General features: G+C 39.2%; 1 protein-coding gene across 7 annotated transcripts in view; it reads right to left on the bottom strand.

The window, feature by feature from the left end:
- Window positions 1-14,202, bottom strand: part of LOC112260455 (astrotactin-1) — a 268,710-nt gene that overhangs the window by 171,119 nt on the left and 83,389 nt on the right. For all 7 annotated transcript variants that reach the window (XM_024435582.2, XM_024435584.2, XM_024435583.2 and 4 more), the window contains 2 exons: window positions 6,289-6,373; window positions 3,723-3,797 (listed from right to left, as the gene is read on the bottom strand). In XM_024435582.2, the coding sequence (XP_024291350.1) occupies window positions 3,723-3,797; window positions 6,289-6,373 (160 nt within the window). The remainder of the gene's footprint in view (window positions 1-3,722; window positions 3,798-6,288; window positions 6,374-14,202) is intronic.

Here is a 14,202-nt window from a genome sequence, read left to right as displayed (position 1 = left end):
TATATTATCCATGCATCATCGTAGCACAAAAAAATGGACTTGTTGATTAAAATGGTTAATGGACATTTTTTGCAGACTTAACATATTTTGCATTTCACATTGTGCAATTGGAATCTAAAAAAAATGCTAACTTAGCATAGGAAAAGGCCACCAGATCACTGCATGCATTACTAGTCACTTTAGGAAGGGAATGATTAAACCCACTGTAAGAGAGAGCTTTAATTATGTCCCTCCAATTACCTCCTCTGTTTCCAACTGCAGTGTTATATGAATCAACCTCTCTCAGTCCTACCATTTAATATCATGCACTGGATTCTTCCAAGTGATTATGGGCAGACAGGCAAGTCTATTACAACAGTATTATTATCCTATTATTTCCCTGGAAGTCATTGCTACAGCCCCATAAGACTCTCTCCTTATCCAGAGGAAATATGCATTTTCTTTGTGGTACAGTATGGGATGATGCCCATATGAAACTGCAGGCTATCAACGAGAAATCCCTTAAACAACAGAAGCTGGTGGAACAGTAGCAAGGAACACTCCTCACTGGAGTTCGTGAGCACAGGAATGAATCACAAGAGAAAACAACCTTTGAGGGTGAACCCCCTCCACCCATTCAGTGCAGGTGTATACAGTGATAGAAAGACTTGACCTGCCATACAAACCCAACCAGTTTCTTTTCTTCCTGTACTTGATCTAGTTTCTGCCCAAGCCCTGCCCTGGCACTGTGACAGCTTGCAAATGGATTCAACTAATCGAACTCTGACAAGTTACTTATCTAGATGCTAGACTCTTCACACGATTATAGATCCCCCATGTTATTTGAGATTGTTGACTGACTAGTGTGTATAGGATCTTATTTTGAATTAACATGCTGCTCTTGATTCACATGATCCCCCAAGCTCAGTAAACAACAAATGTTTTTCATTTTAATTTTGTATTCTATTCATGAGTGCAATACTGATTTGTTGAATTGTAATACACGGATGGGTGACTTGGCAAACGGGCAGCCCCTAAAAACGTTAATTATGTGTGCACCATTTGAACATAAGAGTGTGTGTGGGGTTCAAAGACGAGCCTGAGACATTTGAATTCCAATGGATGTTGGTGTAAAACGCTTGAGCACAAAGTTACTTTAAACCCGATGCTGAACAGAATATCGAGACAGGCCCCCTGAGCATTAACATTCCAAAGGGGAATCAAATGTATCAAAGAGCCTCATAGAGATGTTTGTATGATGGCTGCTCTCAATGACTAACAAAGACAGCGCTTACAACCATGAGAATAACTAAACCATCCCTGTGAAAATATCATCTGTGTCCCAAATGGCACCCTATTCCCGAAATAGTGCACTCCTTTTGACCAGCGCCCTATGGGCCCTGGTCAAAAGCAGTGCACTATATAAGGAATAGGGTGCCATTTGGGATGTAAAACTGTTCGTTGTTGAGAGCAGTGTCAAGCAGCATAATCAGTATTGTTGTTGTGTCCTTGGCTTTTGAGGAGGCATCTAGATATTGTATATATACAAAACAGGAGGCATATCATTGATAAGGGTTTTTACCTCCCACGTCCCCAGTCTTTCTCTGTACTCAATGGTAAAATAAATTAGAAAACAACTGTGATGGTTTATATCATAGAATGCAAATGTTGACTTTCTATCGACCAAGAACATTGTGTGATATTTTACGAAACAGGCCTCAGCATTGCTGTAACAACAAATTCTAACTTTTTTCTGTGGTTTTCGTGAGGTTGCGTGTTTGTTTTTTTAAATAGCACATTCTCATTAATTCCACTGGGCATACGACAACAGAACAAGATAAATATAACATTTCAAATGTATTACACATTTCATGCAAGGATCAAATGTAAGTACACAAAAGTAATCAGACAAATTAGAACTAGAGAACTAAACTGAAACTCTCATTTTTCAGAGCTGTGTGTGCATGTAGTTAAACTATTAAAATCATTTTTATGCCTTACACATAAAACAAAATCAATTGTATTACCCGATCAGGGAATGGTTTTTAAAGAATTAACAAATCCCATGATTTAAGATTATTCTCTTTGTAAACATACCCCATGTAGAGCTCAAATGATACAAAATGAAATACTGCTTTTTTGTGAACATGACTTATTTATCATGTACAGAGTGATACAATTCCTTCATGCCGTTAAAAGAACAACATAACTCAGCTTCAACTAAGACAAGATTGGAACTTTGGTGTTTTCTAATGAAACATAATATTTAAAAAAGTAGAAAGTATGTCCTGAAATGTTGTTAGACAGAATAGGAACACAATCTTTTTTTTCTTATAGTGTAAAATCTACTCGATAAGCTTTCACTTCTTTCTATACCATCTTCAAAAGTGATAATCTCCCATGTTGTGCAAAAGTAGTAGTATCAGCCATAATCAAATGAAAAAACTTTTCATATTGTAAAAAAAAAGTTACTGCTTTCCAACGGGTGAACTCAATTTCATGCTGTTTTAAAAAGGGTTACTTATTTTTTATTTGACGTATTAAGATCCCCATTAGCCGACGCCATTGGCAGAAGTCTTTCTGGAGTCCGACACATAACGAAAAATACATTACAGACTAAATGTACTTCATTCATTTAAAAACATTAACATGTAGTGTGTGTGTGTGTGTGTGTGTGTGTGTGTGTGTGTGTGTGTGTGTGTGTGTGTGTGTGTGTGTGTGTGTGTGCATGCGTGCGTGCGTGCGTGCGTGCATGCGTATCTATCAGTTACACATACTGTACATGTCAGAACATACACACAACAAGTAGGTCACATGGGGGAGAGGCATTGTGCCGTGAGGTGTGGCTATATTTGTTTTTTGAAACCAGGTTTGCTGTTCACTTGCACTATATAAGATGGAATTGAATTCCATGCACTCATGCTCTGTATAATACTGTACGTTTCCTTGATTTTGTTCTGGACCTGTGGACTGTGAAAAGACCCCTGGTGGCATGTCTGGTGGGGTAAGTGTGTGTGTCAGTGCTGTGTGTAAGTTGACTATGCAAACAATTAGGAATTTCCAACACATTCATGTTTCTTAAAACAACATGAAGTGATGCAGTCAGTGACGCAGTCAGTCAGTCTTTCCTCAACCCAAGAGAGACTGGCATGTATAGTATTAATATAAGCCCACTGATTACAATGATGAGCAAGACGTGAAGCTCGGTTCTGGGCCAGCTGCAGCTTAACTAGGTCTTTCTTTGCAGCACTTGACCATATGACTGGACAAAAATCAACATAAGATAAAACTAGAGCCTGCAGGACTTGCTTTGTGGAGTGAGGTGTCAAAAAAGCATAGCATCTCTTTATTACTGACAAACCTGTCCCCATCTTTACAACCATTAAATCAATATGTTTTGGACAAGACCATTTACAATCTAAGGTAACACCAAGTCATTTAGTCTCCTCAACGTGTTCAACAGCCACACTATTCATTGCCAGATTCAGATGAGGTCTAGAATTTAGGGAATAATTTGTCCCAAATATAATGCTCTTAGTTTTAGAGATGTGCACGACCAGTTTATTACTGGCCACCCATTCCAAAACAGACTGCAACTCTTTGTTAAGGGTTTCAGTGACTTCATTAGCTGTGGTTGCTGATGAGTACTGTATATGGTTGAATCATCAGCACACATGCTTGTGTAATGCCAGTGGCAGGTCATTGTGTTTGGATGATTAGATGTTTACCGTGAGTTATCTTACCTGAAAATGCGATCAGATGGTTGTTCTCCCATCACCAGATCAAAACCACGCTGGAAAATAGTGTAAGGCCAGGGTCTGGTGACAAATAAGAGATAGGAGAGAATGAGACTTATTTTCAGTCAAAACCAGTAAGCTGATTTCCGAGACAAGAATGAAATTACTGATTTAAATGAAGAAACATGTTTTATTACTATTATTACTACTATTATTAGAGTGTAACAATGAGTAATCATTATCTTAGGTCTATCTTCATTTAGTGTTGTGTTGTCTCTCTTTGTCCTGATGTGTGTTTTGTCCTATATTTCTATTTAATTCATTTTTATTTTTAATCCCAGCCCCTGTCCCCGCAGGAGGCCTTTTGCCTTTTGGTAGGCCGTCATTGTAAATAAGAATTTGTTCTTAACTGACTTGCCTAGTTAATGTAAATAAAGGTTAAATATCACAGCACGTTACACTGCAATACAAATAGGGCCGGCTCTAGCCTTTTGGGGGCCTTAAGCGAGATTGTACACATTTTGCCATGGGGAGTAGAGAAAATGTCGCAGTTTTAAAGGTCCAGTGCAGTCAAAAACGTGATTTTGTTCCCCCTGTTTTATATACATTTCCGCACTATGAGCTTGGAATAATATTGTGAAATTGTGAACATGATGATAATACCCTTTTAGTGTAAGAGCTGTTTGAAAAGACCACCTGAAATTTCAGCCTGTTTTGGTGGGATGGAGTTTTGGACTTCCATGGTGACATTACCATGTAGCAAATTAGTCAATAGACCTATAAGAAAGAGATTTCCAAACCAAACTTTCCCTTTTCTGCTCCCCACTGTCAGACAGTCCTAGCTAAATTATTTCTTGAGAAATTGCTCTTTGCTAAGAAGCATTTTCTGTTTCCTTTTGATCATTTTAATTTAAAAAAATCACAGTAAGGTACTTCATTGTTACCAGAAATGATTTGATATTGAGATAAAAAATGGTTGTATTGGACCGCTAAAACACCACGGGGCAGAGAGAAAACGTTGCAATTTGATTAAAAAGATTATGCAATTCTACTCATTTTGAAAATTACCTAGCTAGACTAACTACCAATCTAAAAATGGTTAGCTGACATGGCTAATTGAATGACTGTCAGTGACTGACATCACAAGAGAAAAACTGCTGATGCACAACTACATTTCAAAATTGCACCTGGTGTATTCTGCTATTCTGACTCTCAATGGTAAGTTGAGACCCCGACTGAGTTCCAAAGTGACCGCTTATGTTGCTTATGCTTGGCACCGACTCTGAATACACAAGCATAGTTTCTGTTTTTCTTCAGTTGTCCATTAAATATTTAGTTTTATTTTCAGCTCAAACATATAATAAAATGTTTGGCCTCTTTTCAGCACACCCTCTCCCAACAACATTTCAACCAATCCCCCAAAATGTGGCAGATCAAAAGTAGCACTATGACAGATGCTGTGGGTTCCTCAGTTGCCTCAGTTGCCTGACATGGGATGTGACTTAGGCTTGTGTCTATTTACCAGAGCTGGGAAAGGAGAGGGGAAGAATGATGGAGATTAATAAACACAGTCAGCTTGGGGACTTGAATCTGCTACAGTGTGAGAGAAATTGTGACAAGGAGCTGCTGCTTCTCTGAGTAAGCTGTTACTATTGGCAAAAGAGCAGCTAAAACCTGATAAAGGCCTTATACCAGAGGGGCCAGTCATTAAACATTTAAGTTGCGCCTGTAGGCTTTCCCTGTCAAAGACTGACTGCACAGGAGAAAGGAAAATCACTTGGGGAGGGAGGGAGATAAGGGAGGATGAGAAATGTGTGACACAATTCAGATGTATAGTGAAAAAAGCATATTTCTAACATCAGAACTGCGAAGGCCCTGTAGTAGCAGGCAAATTATTTTCAAGTGATGTATAAGGGTGATAAAAGTTGGTAGCATTCTAGAATTCGGGGAAGGATTTTAAAACATCCATCTGCTTGTACTCCACATTTCATGTTAGACCCAACTATAGTGTTCACAGTTCTGCTGTGTAATAAAGCTACAGCATTTATTACATTTTGCTATATTTAGAAATTTTGTGTTATCCAATTGGTAGTTATAGTCTTGTCCCATCGCTGCAGCTCCAGTATGGACTTGGGAGAGGCGAAGGTCGAAAGCCATGCGTCCTCCGAAACACAACCCTGCCAAGCCGCACTGCTTCTTGACACACTGCTCGCTTAACCCAGAAGCCAGCCGCACCAATGTGTCAGAGGAAACATGGTACAACGGGTGACCATGTCAGCGTGCATGCACCCCCACAGGAGTCGATAGAGCGCGATGGGATAAGGACATCCCGGGCAGTCAAACCCTCCCCTAACCCGGACAACGCTGGGCCAATTGCGCGCCACCTCATGGGTCTCCCAGTTGCGACCGGCTGTGATCCAGCCCGGGATCGAACTCGGATCTGTTGTGACGCCTACAGTGCCTTAGACAGCTCCGCCACTCGGGAGGCTGTAATAAAGCTTTTTAAGTAAGAGCTGCCATGTCAATATCTGATTTAGCATGCAGGACCATTAGAGGCCATATTGTCACTTACCCTTGATTTGGACCCCACTCGTTACGAATACAGAGATGCTTATGGACAGGGTCCTTCATGTAGCCATCTAAGCATAGACAGTCACCTGCAACGGGAGTACAATAAAACAATGGCATTCTCTGCAGTGAGATCGATTCACCTGTCTCCTTAATTACTCCAGGACTGTGATTATTTCTATTTGCCAGCAGCAGCACAGACAAAGGATGTGTCGGATATGGCACCATTTCACTATATATTCATAGAGCACTATAAAATGAATAGGGTGCTATTTTGGACACAACCCAAGAACTGTGCAGCATGGCTGGTCAGGCTAATTCCTCTCCAGCAGCCTCCTGATCAGTGCTAGTTATTACAGCCATCAGAAACAGGGGAGCTGCTCTTTTCTGCTGATGCCTTCTGTCAGCACACAGGAGGAGGGATGTCGCCCTAACCTGATTCAACCAGATTGATGGGGATTCACATTGAGAGCAGGGACCTAGCTACTGTATACTTCCAATGACAGACATGCCATGAGCGTGTTATACAGGGGATCTGGGGGAGAATGCATTAGCTCCTGATTTTCAAATACAAATGTTAGTGCAAAGGTTAACTGTCACAGAATGCCAGGATGAAGGTAATCATATCTGATGTAGCTGCTCATATTTCCTGTACAAAACTTGATGGTAAATATATTGAATAACTTATATCTGTAGGCATGGTGTGTTAACCAGCAGTTGTTTTAGGGGTTTAAACAAGTCCAATCATCAGGTATTCAGAGTTTGAATTCTAAATAGGATTTTACAGAGCTCAGATTGAGTGGTAATTTACTCCCTTTATAGATGGTGTGTGTATACAAATACGGATTAAGTGAAATGATGAGTCATACCAATTCAAACTTTCACCAGAGTTAGCTTTAACATTAAAATGCTAGTCTGGGCCCAACACATCATGCTACAATTACCATAATTAAGTACTCATCATGAAGTCATTTTTGCCCATTAATGTGATGCTATTACTTTTACTGCAAATGATGGAAAGTGAAAGTGTCCTAATGTGTTATACAGGTAATGTGTTTAAAAAATGTTATGTTACTGGGTTCTTCGTGTCTCAAGTGACTGACTGAATAATAATGATATGTACTTAGCTTTCTCAACCAAATATCCAACTAAATGCCAGTGACATGACATGCACTTGACAATGGAGTTTCCTTGAACTATCAGTAATTATATCATATTATATCTTATGCAGTGACAATGCACAAACTCAATCTATAGAGATTAGATTTAGTAAATCCCAATACATTCATATTCCGAACACTCCTATTATTTTTGAGTGCCACCTTGCATGAGTAAAGAAAGTGCAGCTAGCTGCACATATTAAATCCCTTATCCATGACGTTTTAACTCAGAACGTATGTTGGATTCATAAAATGTTCAGGTCTGCTGAACATATGTAAACCAGAGAACAAAACAAAGTTTGTTTCTGTGTAATAAATGTCTGATATGCTTGAATGGGGAAGCAGAATATAGCAGTAAGACGAACCATAAACAATAGCCTATAGCACCTCCAGCACTCATCCCAGCCTCACACAGAGGTATGTTTCAAATTCACAATCTCTTTTAATATTTGCAGAATCCCAGTTATAGTCACAACCCATCCCTGTTTTCATCAGCATCTTCTCCCTGAGAAGGATTGAGCCCGACTTATAGTTAGCGAGCATCTACTACCTTGCAATCTTTCCAGGCACGGAGAGTAGAGAGGGATTCATTAAGAATGCATCATATGAAAAACACAATGTAATTAGGCATTGCACCAGGCCTACTATTCTATATTTCATTTTAAAAGAGAGGGGCTCAAATTATGTATTAAATTTTAAGGAATCCAGGTGGTGTCCCCCCCAATGGACCAACTTTTTATTCATTTAGGTCTGAGAATTCACCTTTCAGCACACCGAAGACACCGGTCTATCTTGAATTATGGATGCGAACATGGAGAGAACTCGTTTTTTTCCCAAAAGTCAGAAATTTCTACAATGATAATCAGTAGCATGGTACACACTTTCTGTACTAAAATGATCATTAGAGAGATTTAGTGAAGTCTACAACAGAGGTGAATAACTAGTTTCCCCTCAGTCTGTTTTTATAGCCATACCAGAAAAAGGCATTACAATATAGCAGGCTTCATTGGTGAAAACCTACCCAGTATAATGAAATGTCTAGCTGAAAAACAACACCAAAACCTGGCAGTATTAATTAATATACAGTATCAGTCAGAAGTTTGGACATACTTACACATTCAATTTTTTATTTTTATTTTTATTTTTTACTATTATCTACATTGTATAATGATAGTGAAGACATCACAACTATGAAATAACACATGGAATAATGTAGTAACCAAAAAAGAGTTTAACAAAACAAACTATATTTTATATTTGAGATTCTTCAAAGGAGCCACACTGCCTTGATGACAGCTTTGCACACTCTTGGCTTTCTTTTTACCAGCTTCATGAGGTAGTCACATGGAATGCATTTCAATTAACAGGTGTGCCTTGCTAAAAGTTCATTTTGTGGAATTTCTTTCTATCTTAATGCATTTGTGCCAATAGGTTGTGTTGTGACAAGGTAGGGGTGGTACACCGAAGATATCCCTATTTGGTAAAAGCCCAAGTCCATATTATGTCAAATAAGCAAAGAGAAACGACAGCCCATCATTACTTTAAGACATGAAGGTCAGTATATCCATAAAAATGTCAAGAACTTTGAAAGTTTCTTCAAGTGCAGTCGCAAAAACCATCAAGAGCTATGACGAAATTGGCTCTCATGAGGACTGCCACAGCAAAGGAAGACCCAGAAGACTCTGCTGCAGAGGATAAGTTCATTAGAGTTAACTGCACCTCAGATTGATAGCCCAAATAAATGCAACAGACACATCTTACAAGTAACACAGACAGACAATAAGTAACAAACACATCTCAACATCAACTGTTCAGAGGAGACTGCGTGAATCAGGCCTTCATGGTCAAATTGCTGCAAAGAAACCACTACTAAAGGACACCAATAAGAAGAAGAGACTTGCTTGAGCCAAGAAGCACAAGCAATGGACATTAGACCAGTGGGAATCTTTCCTTTGGTCTGATGAGTCCAAATTTGAGAAATTTGCTTCCAACCGCCATGGCTTTGTGAGACGCAGAGTAGGTGAATGGATGTTCTCTGCATGTGTGGTTCCCACCATGAAGCATGGAGGAGGAGATGAGATGGTGTGGGGGAGCTTTGCTTGTGACACTGTCGGTGATTTATTTAGAATTCAAGGCACACTCTACCAGCATGGCTACCACAGCATTCTGCAGCGATACACCATCCCATCTGGTTTGCGCCTAGTGGGAATATCATTTGATTTTCAACAGGACAATGACCCAAAACACACCTCCAGGTGATGGTGCTACATCAGATGATCTGGCCTAAACAATTACCCGACCTCAACCCAATTGAGATGGTTTGGGACGAGTTTGACCACAGAATGAAGGAAAAGCAACCAACATGTGCTCAGCATATGTGCTAACTCATTCAAGACTGTTGGAAAAGCATTCCTTATGAAGCTGGTTGAGAGAATGCCAAATGTGTGCAAAGTGGTCATCAAGGCAAAGGGTGGCTACTTTGAAGAATCTAAAATATATTTTGATTTGTTTAACACTTTTGTGCTTACTACATGATTCCATATGTGTCATAGTTTTGATATCTTCACTATTATTCTACAATGTAGAAAATAGTAAAAAATAAAGAAAAACCTTTGAATGAGAAGGTGTGTCCAAACTTTTGACTGGTACTGTATATGATATACAGTGTCTTCATTAAGTATTCACACAGCTTGACTTTTTCAACATTTGGATCTGTTACAGCCTGAATTAAACATGGATTAAATTGAGTGCCACTGATGAACACACAATACCCCACAATGTCAAAGTGTTTTTTAAAAATGTTTTTTAAAAGCTATAATGTCTTGAGTCAATAAGTATTCAACCCCTTTTTATGGCTAGCCTAAATGTGCTTAACAAGTCACATAATAAGTTGCATGGACTGACACTGTGTGCAATAATAGCGTTTAACATGATTTTTAAATGACTACCCCATCTCTGTACCCCACACATACAATTATCTGTAAGGTCCCTCAGTCGAGTAGTGAATTTCAACCACAGATTCAACTACAAAGACCCGGGAGGTTTTCCAATGCCTCAGTTTTCCAATGCCTCACAAAGAAGGGCACCTATTGGTAGATGGGTAAAAAAAGCAGACATTGAATATTGCTTTGAGCAGTGTGAAGTTGTTAATTACACTTTGGATGGTGTATCAATACACCCAGTCACTACAAAGATACAGGCGTCCTTCCTAACCTTCCTAGGCCAATGGTGACTTTAAAACAGTTACAGAGTTTAATGTCTGTGATAGGAGAAAACTGAGGATGGACCCACAACTCCACAATACTAATCTAAATGACAGAGTTTAGCATCGTAGCTCTTATTGCGGGACTCAAACAACTGTGAATTGAGCCACATCTATTGTCAACCTACTCTGTGTATTGAACACTATTCCAGAGGAAAAACAATACTGTGTGGATATTTTGGAGTCTGATAACTCTGAGGAGGACGTTGGGAAAAAATATATTGGGTATTGAATAGACTGTTACCCCATTTCATTGATCCCAATCCTTAGGTAAAGCTGAACAGTGCAATATGAATGTCAATACACACAATAGGCTGACTGCGGAGGTGATTTCACACAGTCACAGTCCCGCGATAAGAGCTACAACACTAATATCTGTGTAAACTCTACACAGTTGCGTTCTGTGGGTGTCACCGAGTAGACTAATGCTTCACATTCCATCCTTGTTTAACATAATCTAGTCTAAATATGCTATGATTCCACCTTGTAACCCTCTGCATCACCTTCAGAGGTACTTTTATTTTGAAGGCAAACCACAAATTCTACTATTGTGCCTAATCCTTATTGCGGCTAGCTTCACAATACAGAACCCAGTCAGGTCAAGCCTCACTAGCCAGATGAATGTTCTGAATTTGCACGTGCAAGCCAAGCGCCACCACTACTATCAGGATTACTAAATCATTGCTAAGAACAATGAAAATGACTGCAGTTTCTACTGGTCATTGTTTTTAGGCTGGTTGTATTGGTGCTAGCTAGGTACCAATCTAAAGCTAGCTAGCTACCCCAGAAGTTGTGGTCAAACAAATAATGCTTTATTATCAATGCGGTATTGTAAACACAATGTTTGTGTCCGGTGTTTGCTTATTTGCAGACTTTTTTGTACAGCTTTGACAGTGCTACGGATAGTAGTGGTGGCGCTTGGCTTGAAAATGCAAATTCAGAACACACAACATTCTATAATAGAACTGTTATTTGACGTGTCAAATTAAAAGCTTATTTAACGTGACAAACAGTGTTATTGTCAAATAGTGTTATTTGATGTGTATCTTTTGTTGACAAGCAAAGACCCAAACGGTGTTCCATAGTATGCCGTGAAGCTAATAGCAGTGACGCTATTACTGTGTAACTCTGGTAGGGCAACATCTGAACAATAGCGCACTTGGTAACGTTAGTGTACCAGTGCGTGACCAGTCGCAAAAGCCAATAAGAATAGTTGATTGTCAAGGGCAATGAATTTCACTATGTTGCCATAAATGGATTTCGCCTTTGAGTTGTCTCATTGACATTTTCTTACTCTTTCAAAAGACTGCTTGACTTGTTGACTGCTCTAACCACACAGCAATTCTAGGCTAGGTTAGGAATGCTGTGTTGCACGTGTAGTGCAAAATTTTACGTGGTGTCATTATGTCATGTGTCATGTACCTACGTTATATAGGTTGTACGTCAGCTTTGACATCGGTTTTTCACATCGGTGTTAAACTAGACATCGGGCCGATACCGATGTTTGCATTTTTAGCTAATATCTTCCCATTCTGATATGTTCACCGGTATATTGTGCATCTCTACTTGAAAATGTTTGTGATATCAACAGAGAGGAAACTTTTCTGGGTGACCTAAATATTGACCAGCTTTCATCAAACTGCCCACTCAAGTAAAAGCTTCAAACTGTAACAAGTGCCTGCAACCTGGTTCAGGTTATCAGTTAACCTACTACGGTATTTCTAAACAGCACAGAAATTAATCATCCACAGGTATTGATTCCTAAGTCTTTATTAATGCTGCAGAAATCTGTTTTAAAGCAGTATCCAAATCCATCTGATGTAATGATCAAAATATGGTAGCCATATCTAGGAAAACCAAAGTTCCAAAGGCTGGACCTAATAAGAGGTCCTACAAGAGGTTTTATAGTGATTCCAACAGCATGTTGATGACGTAAAGAATATTTGCTTGTCTATGGTGTGTAATGAGGAGCAACTAGACACTGCACTTTACATATTTATGAAATTGCTTACTCCAGTTACTAATAAGCATGCACTCATTAAGAAAATGACTGCAAGAACTGTTAAATCCCTGTGATGAGGAATTGAAAAATGTTATTGTTGAGAGGGATGAGGCGAAAGGAATGACAAATAAGTCTGGCTGCATAACTGATTGGCAAACCTACTGAAAATTGAGAAATCATGTCACTAAACAGAATAAAAAGAAGTAGAAACTATACTATGAAGCAACAATAAATAATATAAAGAATGATAGTAAAAAGCTTTGGAGCACCTTAAATTAAATTTTGGGCAAAAGGGCAAACTCAGCTCCATCATTCATTGAATCAGATGGCTCCTTCATCACAAAACACACTGATATTGGCAACTACACTGAACAAAAATATAAACACAACATAAAGTGTTAGTCCCATGTTTAATGAGCTTAAATAAAATATCCTAGAAATGTTCCATATGCACCAAAAAATGTATTATCCCAAATTTTGTGCACAAATTTTTTTACATCCCGGTTAGTGAGCATTTCACCTTTGCCAACATAATTCATCCACCTAACAGGTGTGGTATATCAAGAAGCTGTTGTGTGGGCGAGCGGTTTGCTGATGTCATTGTTGTGAACAGAGTGCCCCATGGTGGCGGTGGGGTTATGGCATGGGCAGGCATAAGCAAAAGACAATAAGCACAATTGCATTTTATCGATGGCAATTTGAATGCACAGCGATAATGTGACAACATCCTGTCGCCCACTGTCGTGCCATTCATCCGCCGCCATCACCTAATGTTTCAGCATGATAATGCACTGCCCCATGACACAAGTATCTGTACAAAATACCTGGAAGCTGAAGATGTTCCAGTTCTTCCATGGCCTTCATACTCACCAGACATGTCACCCATTGAGCATGTTTGGGATGATCTGGATCTATGTGTACGACCGTGTGTCCAGTTCACGGCAATATCCAGCAACTTTACACAGCCATTAAAGAGGAGTGGGACAACATTCCACAAATCACAATCAACAGCCTAATCAACTTTATGCGACAGAGATGAGTCGCGTTGCATGAAGCAAATGGTGATCACACCAGATACTGGTCCACGCCCCTACCTTTTTAAGATATCTGTGACCACAGATGCCTATCTGTATTCCCAGTCATGTGAAATACATAGATTAGGGTCTAATTTATTTATTTAAATTGACTGATTTCCTGATATGAACTGTAACTCAGTAAAATCTTAGAAATTGTTGCATGTTACGTTTATATTTTTGTGCAGTATACTTAAAAAAAATATATTGGCAAGACAAGCAAACTTAGACCTGACGTGCCAGCAAGAAACGCCGAACCTACACATCCAAGTATAACCAAATTATGAAAAACAAGCATTGTAATTTTGAATTCTGTAATGTGAGTGTGGAAAATGTGAAAAAATGATTGTTGTCTATCAACAATGACGAGCCACCTGGGTCTGGCAACTTGGATGGAAAATTACTGAGGATGATAGAGTAC

This window comes from Oncorhynchus tshawytscha, linkage group LG10, assembly GCF_018296145.1.
Source record: "Oncorhynchus tshawytscha isolate Ot180627B linkage group LG10, Otsh_v2.0, whole genome shotgun sequence".
NCBI classification, from domain to species: domain Eukaryota; kingdom Metazoa; phylum Chordata; class Actinopteri; order Salmoniformes; family Salmonidae; genus Oncorhynchus; species Oncorhynchus tshawytscha.
The sequence above is the reverse complement of the archived record's forward strand: the minus strand, read 5'-3'. Positions and strand labels throughout refer to the sequence as shown.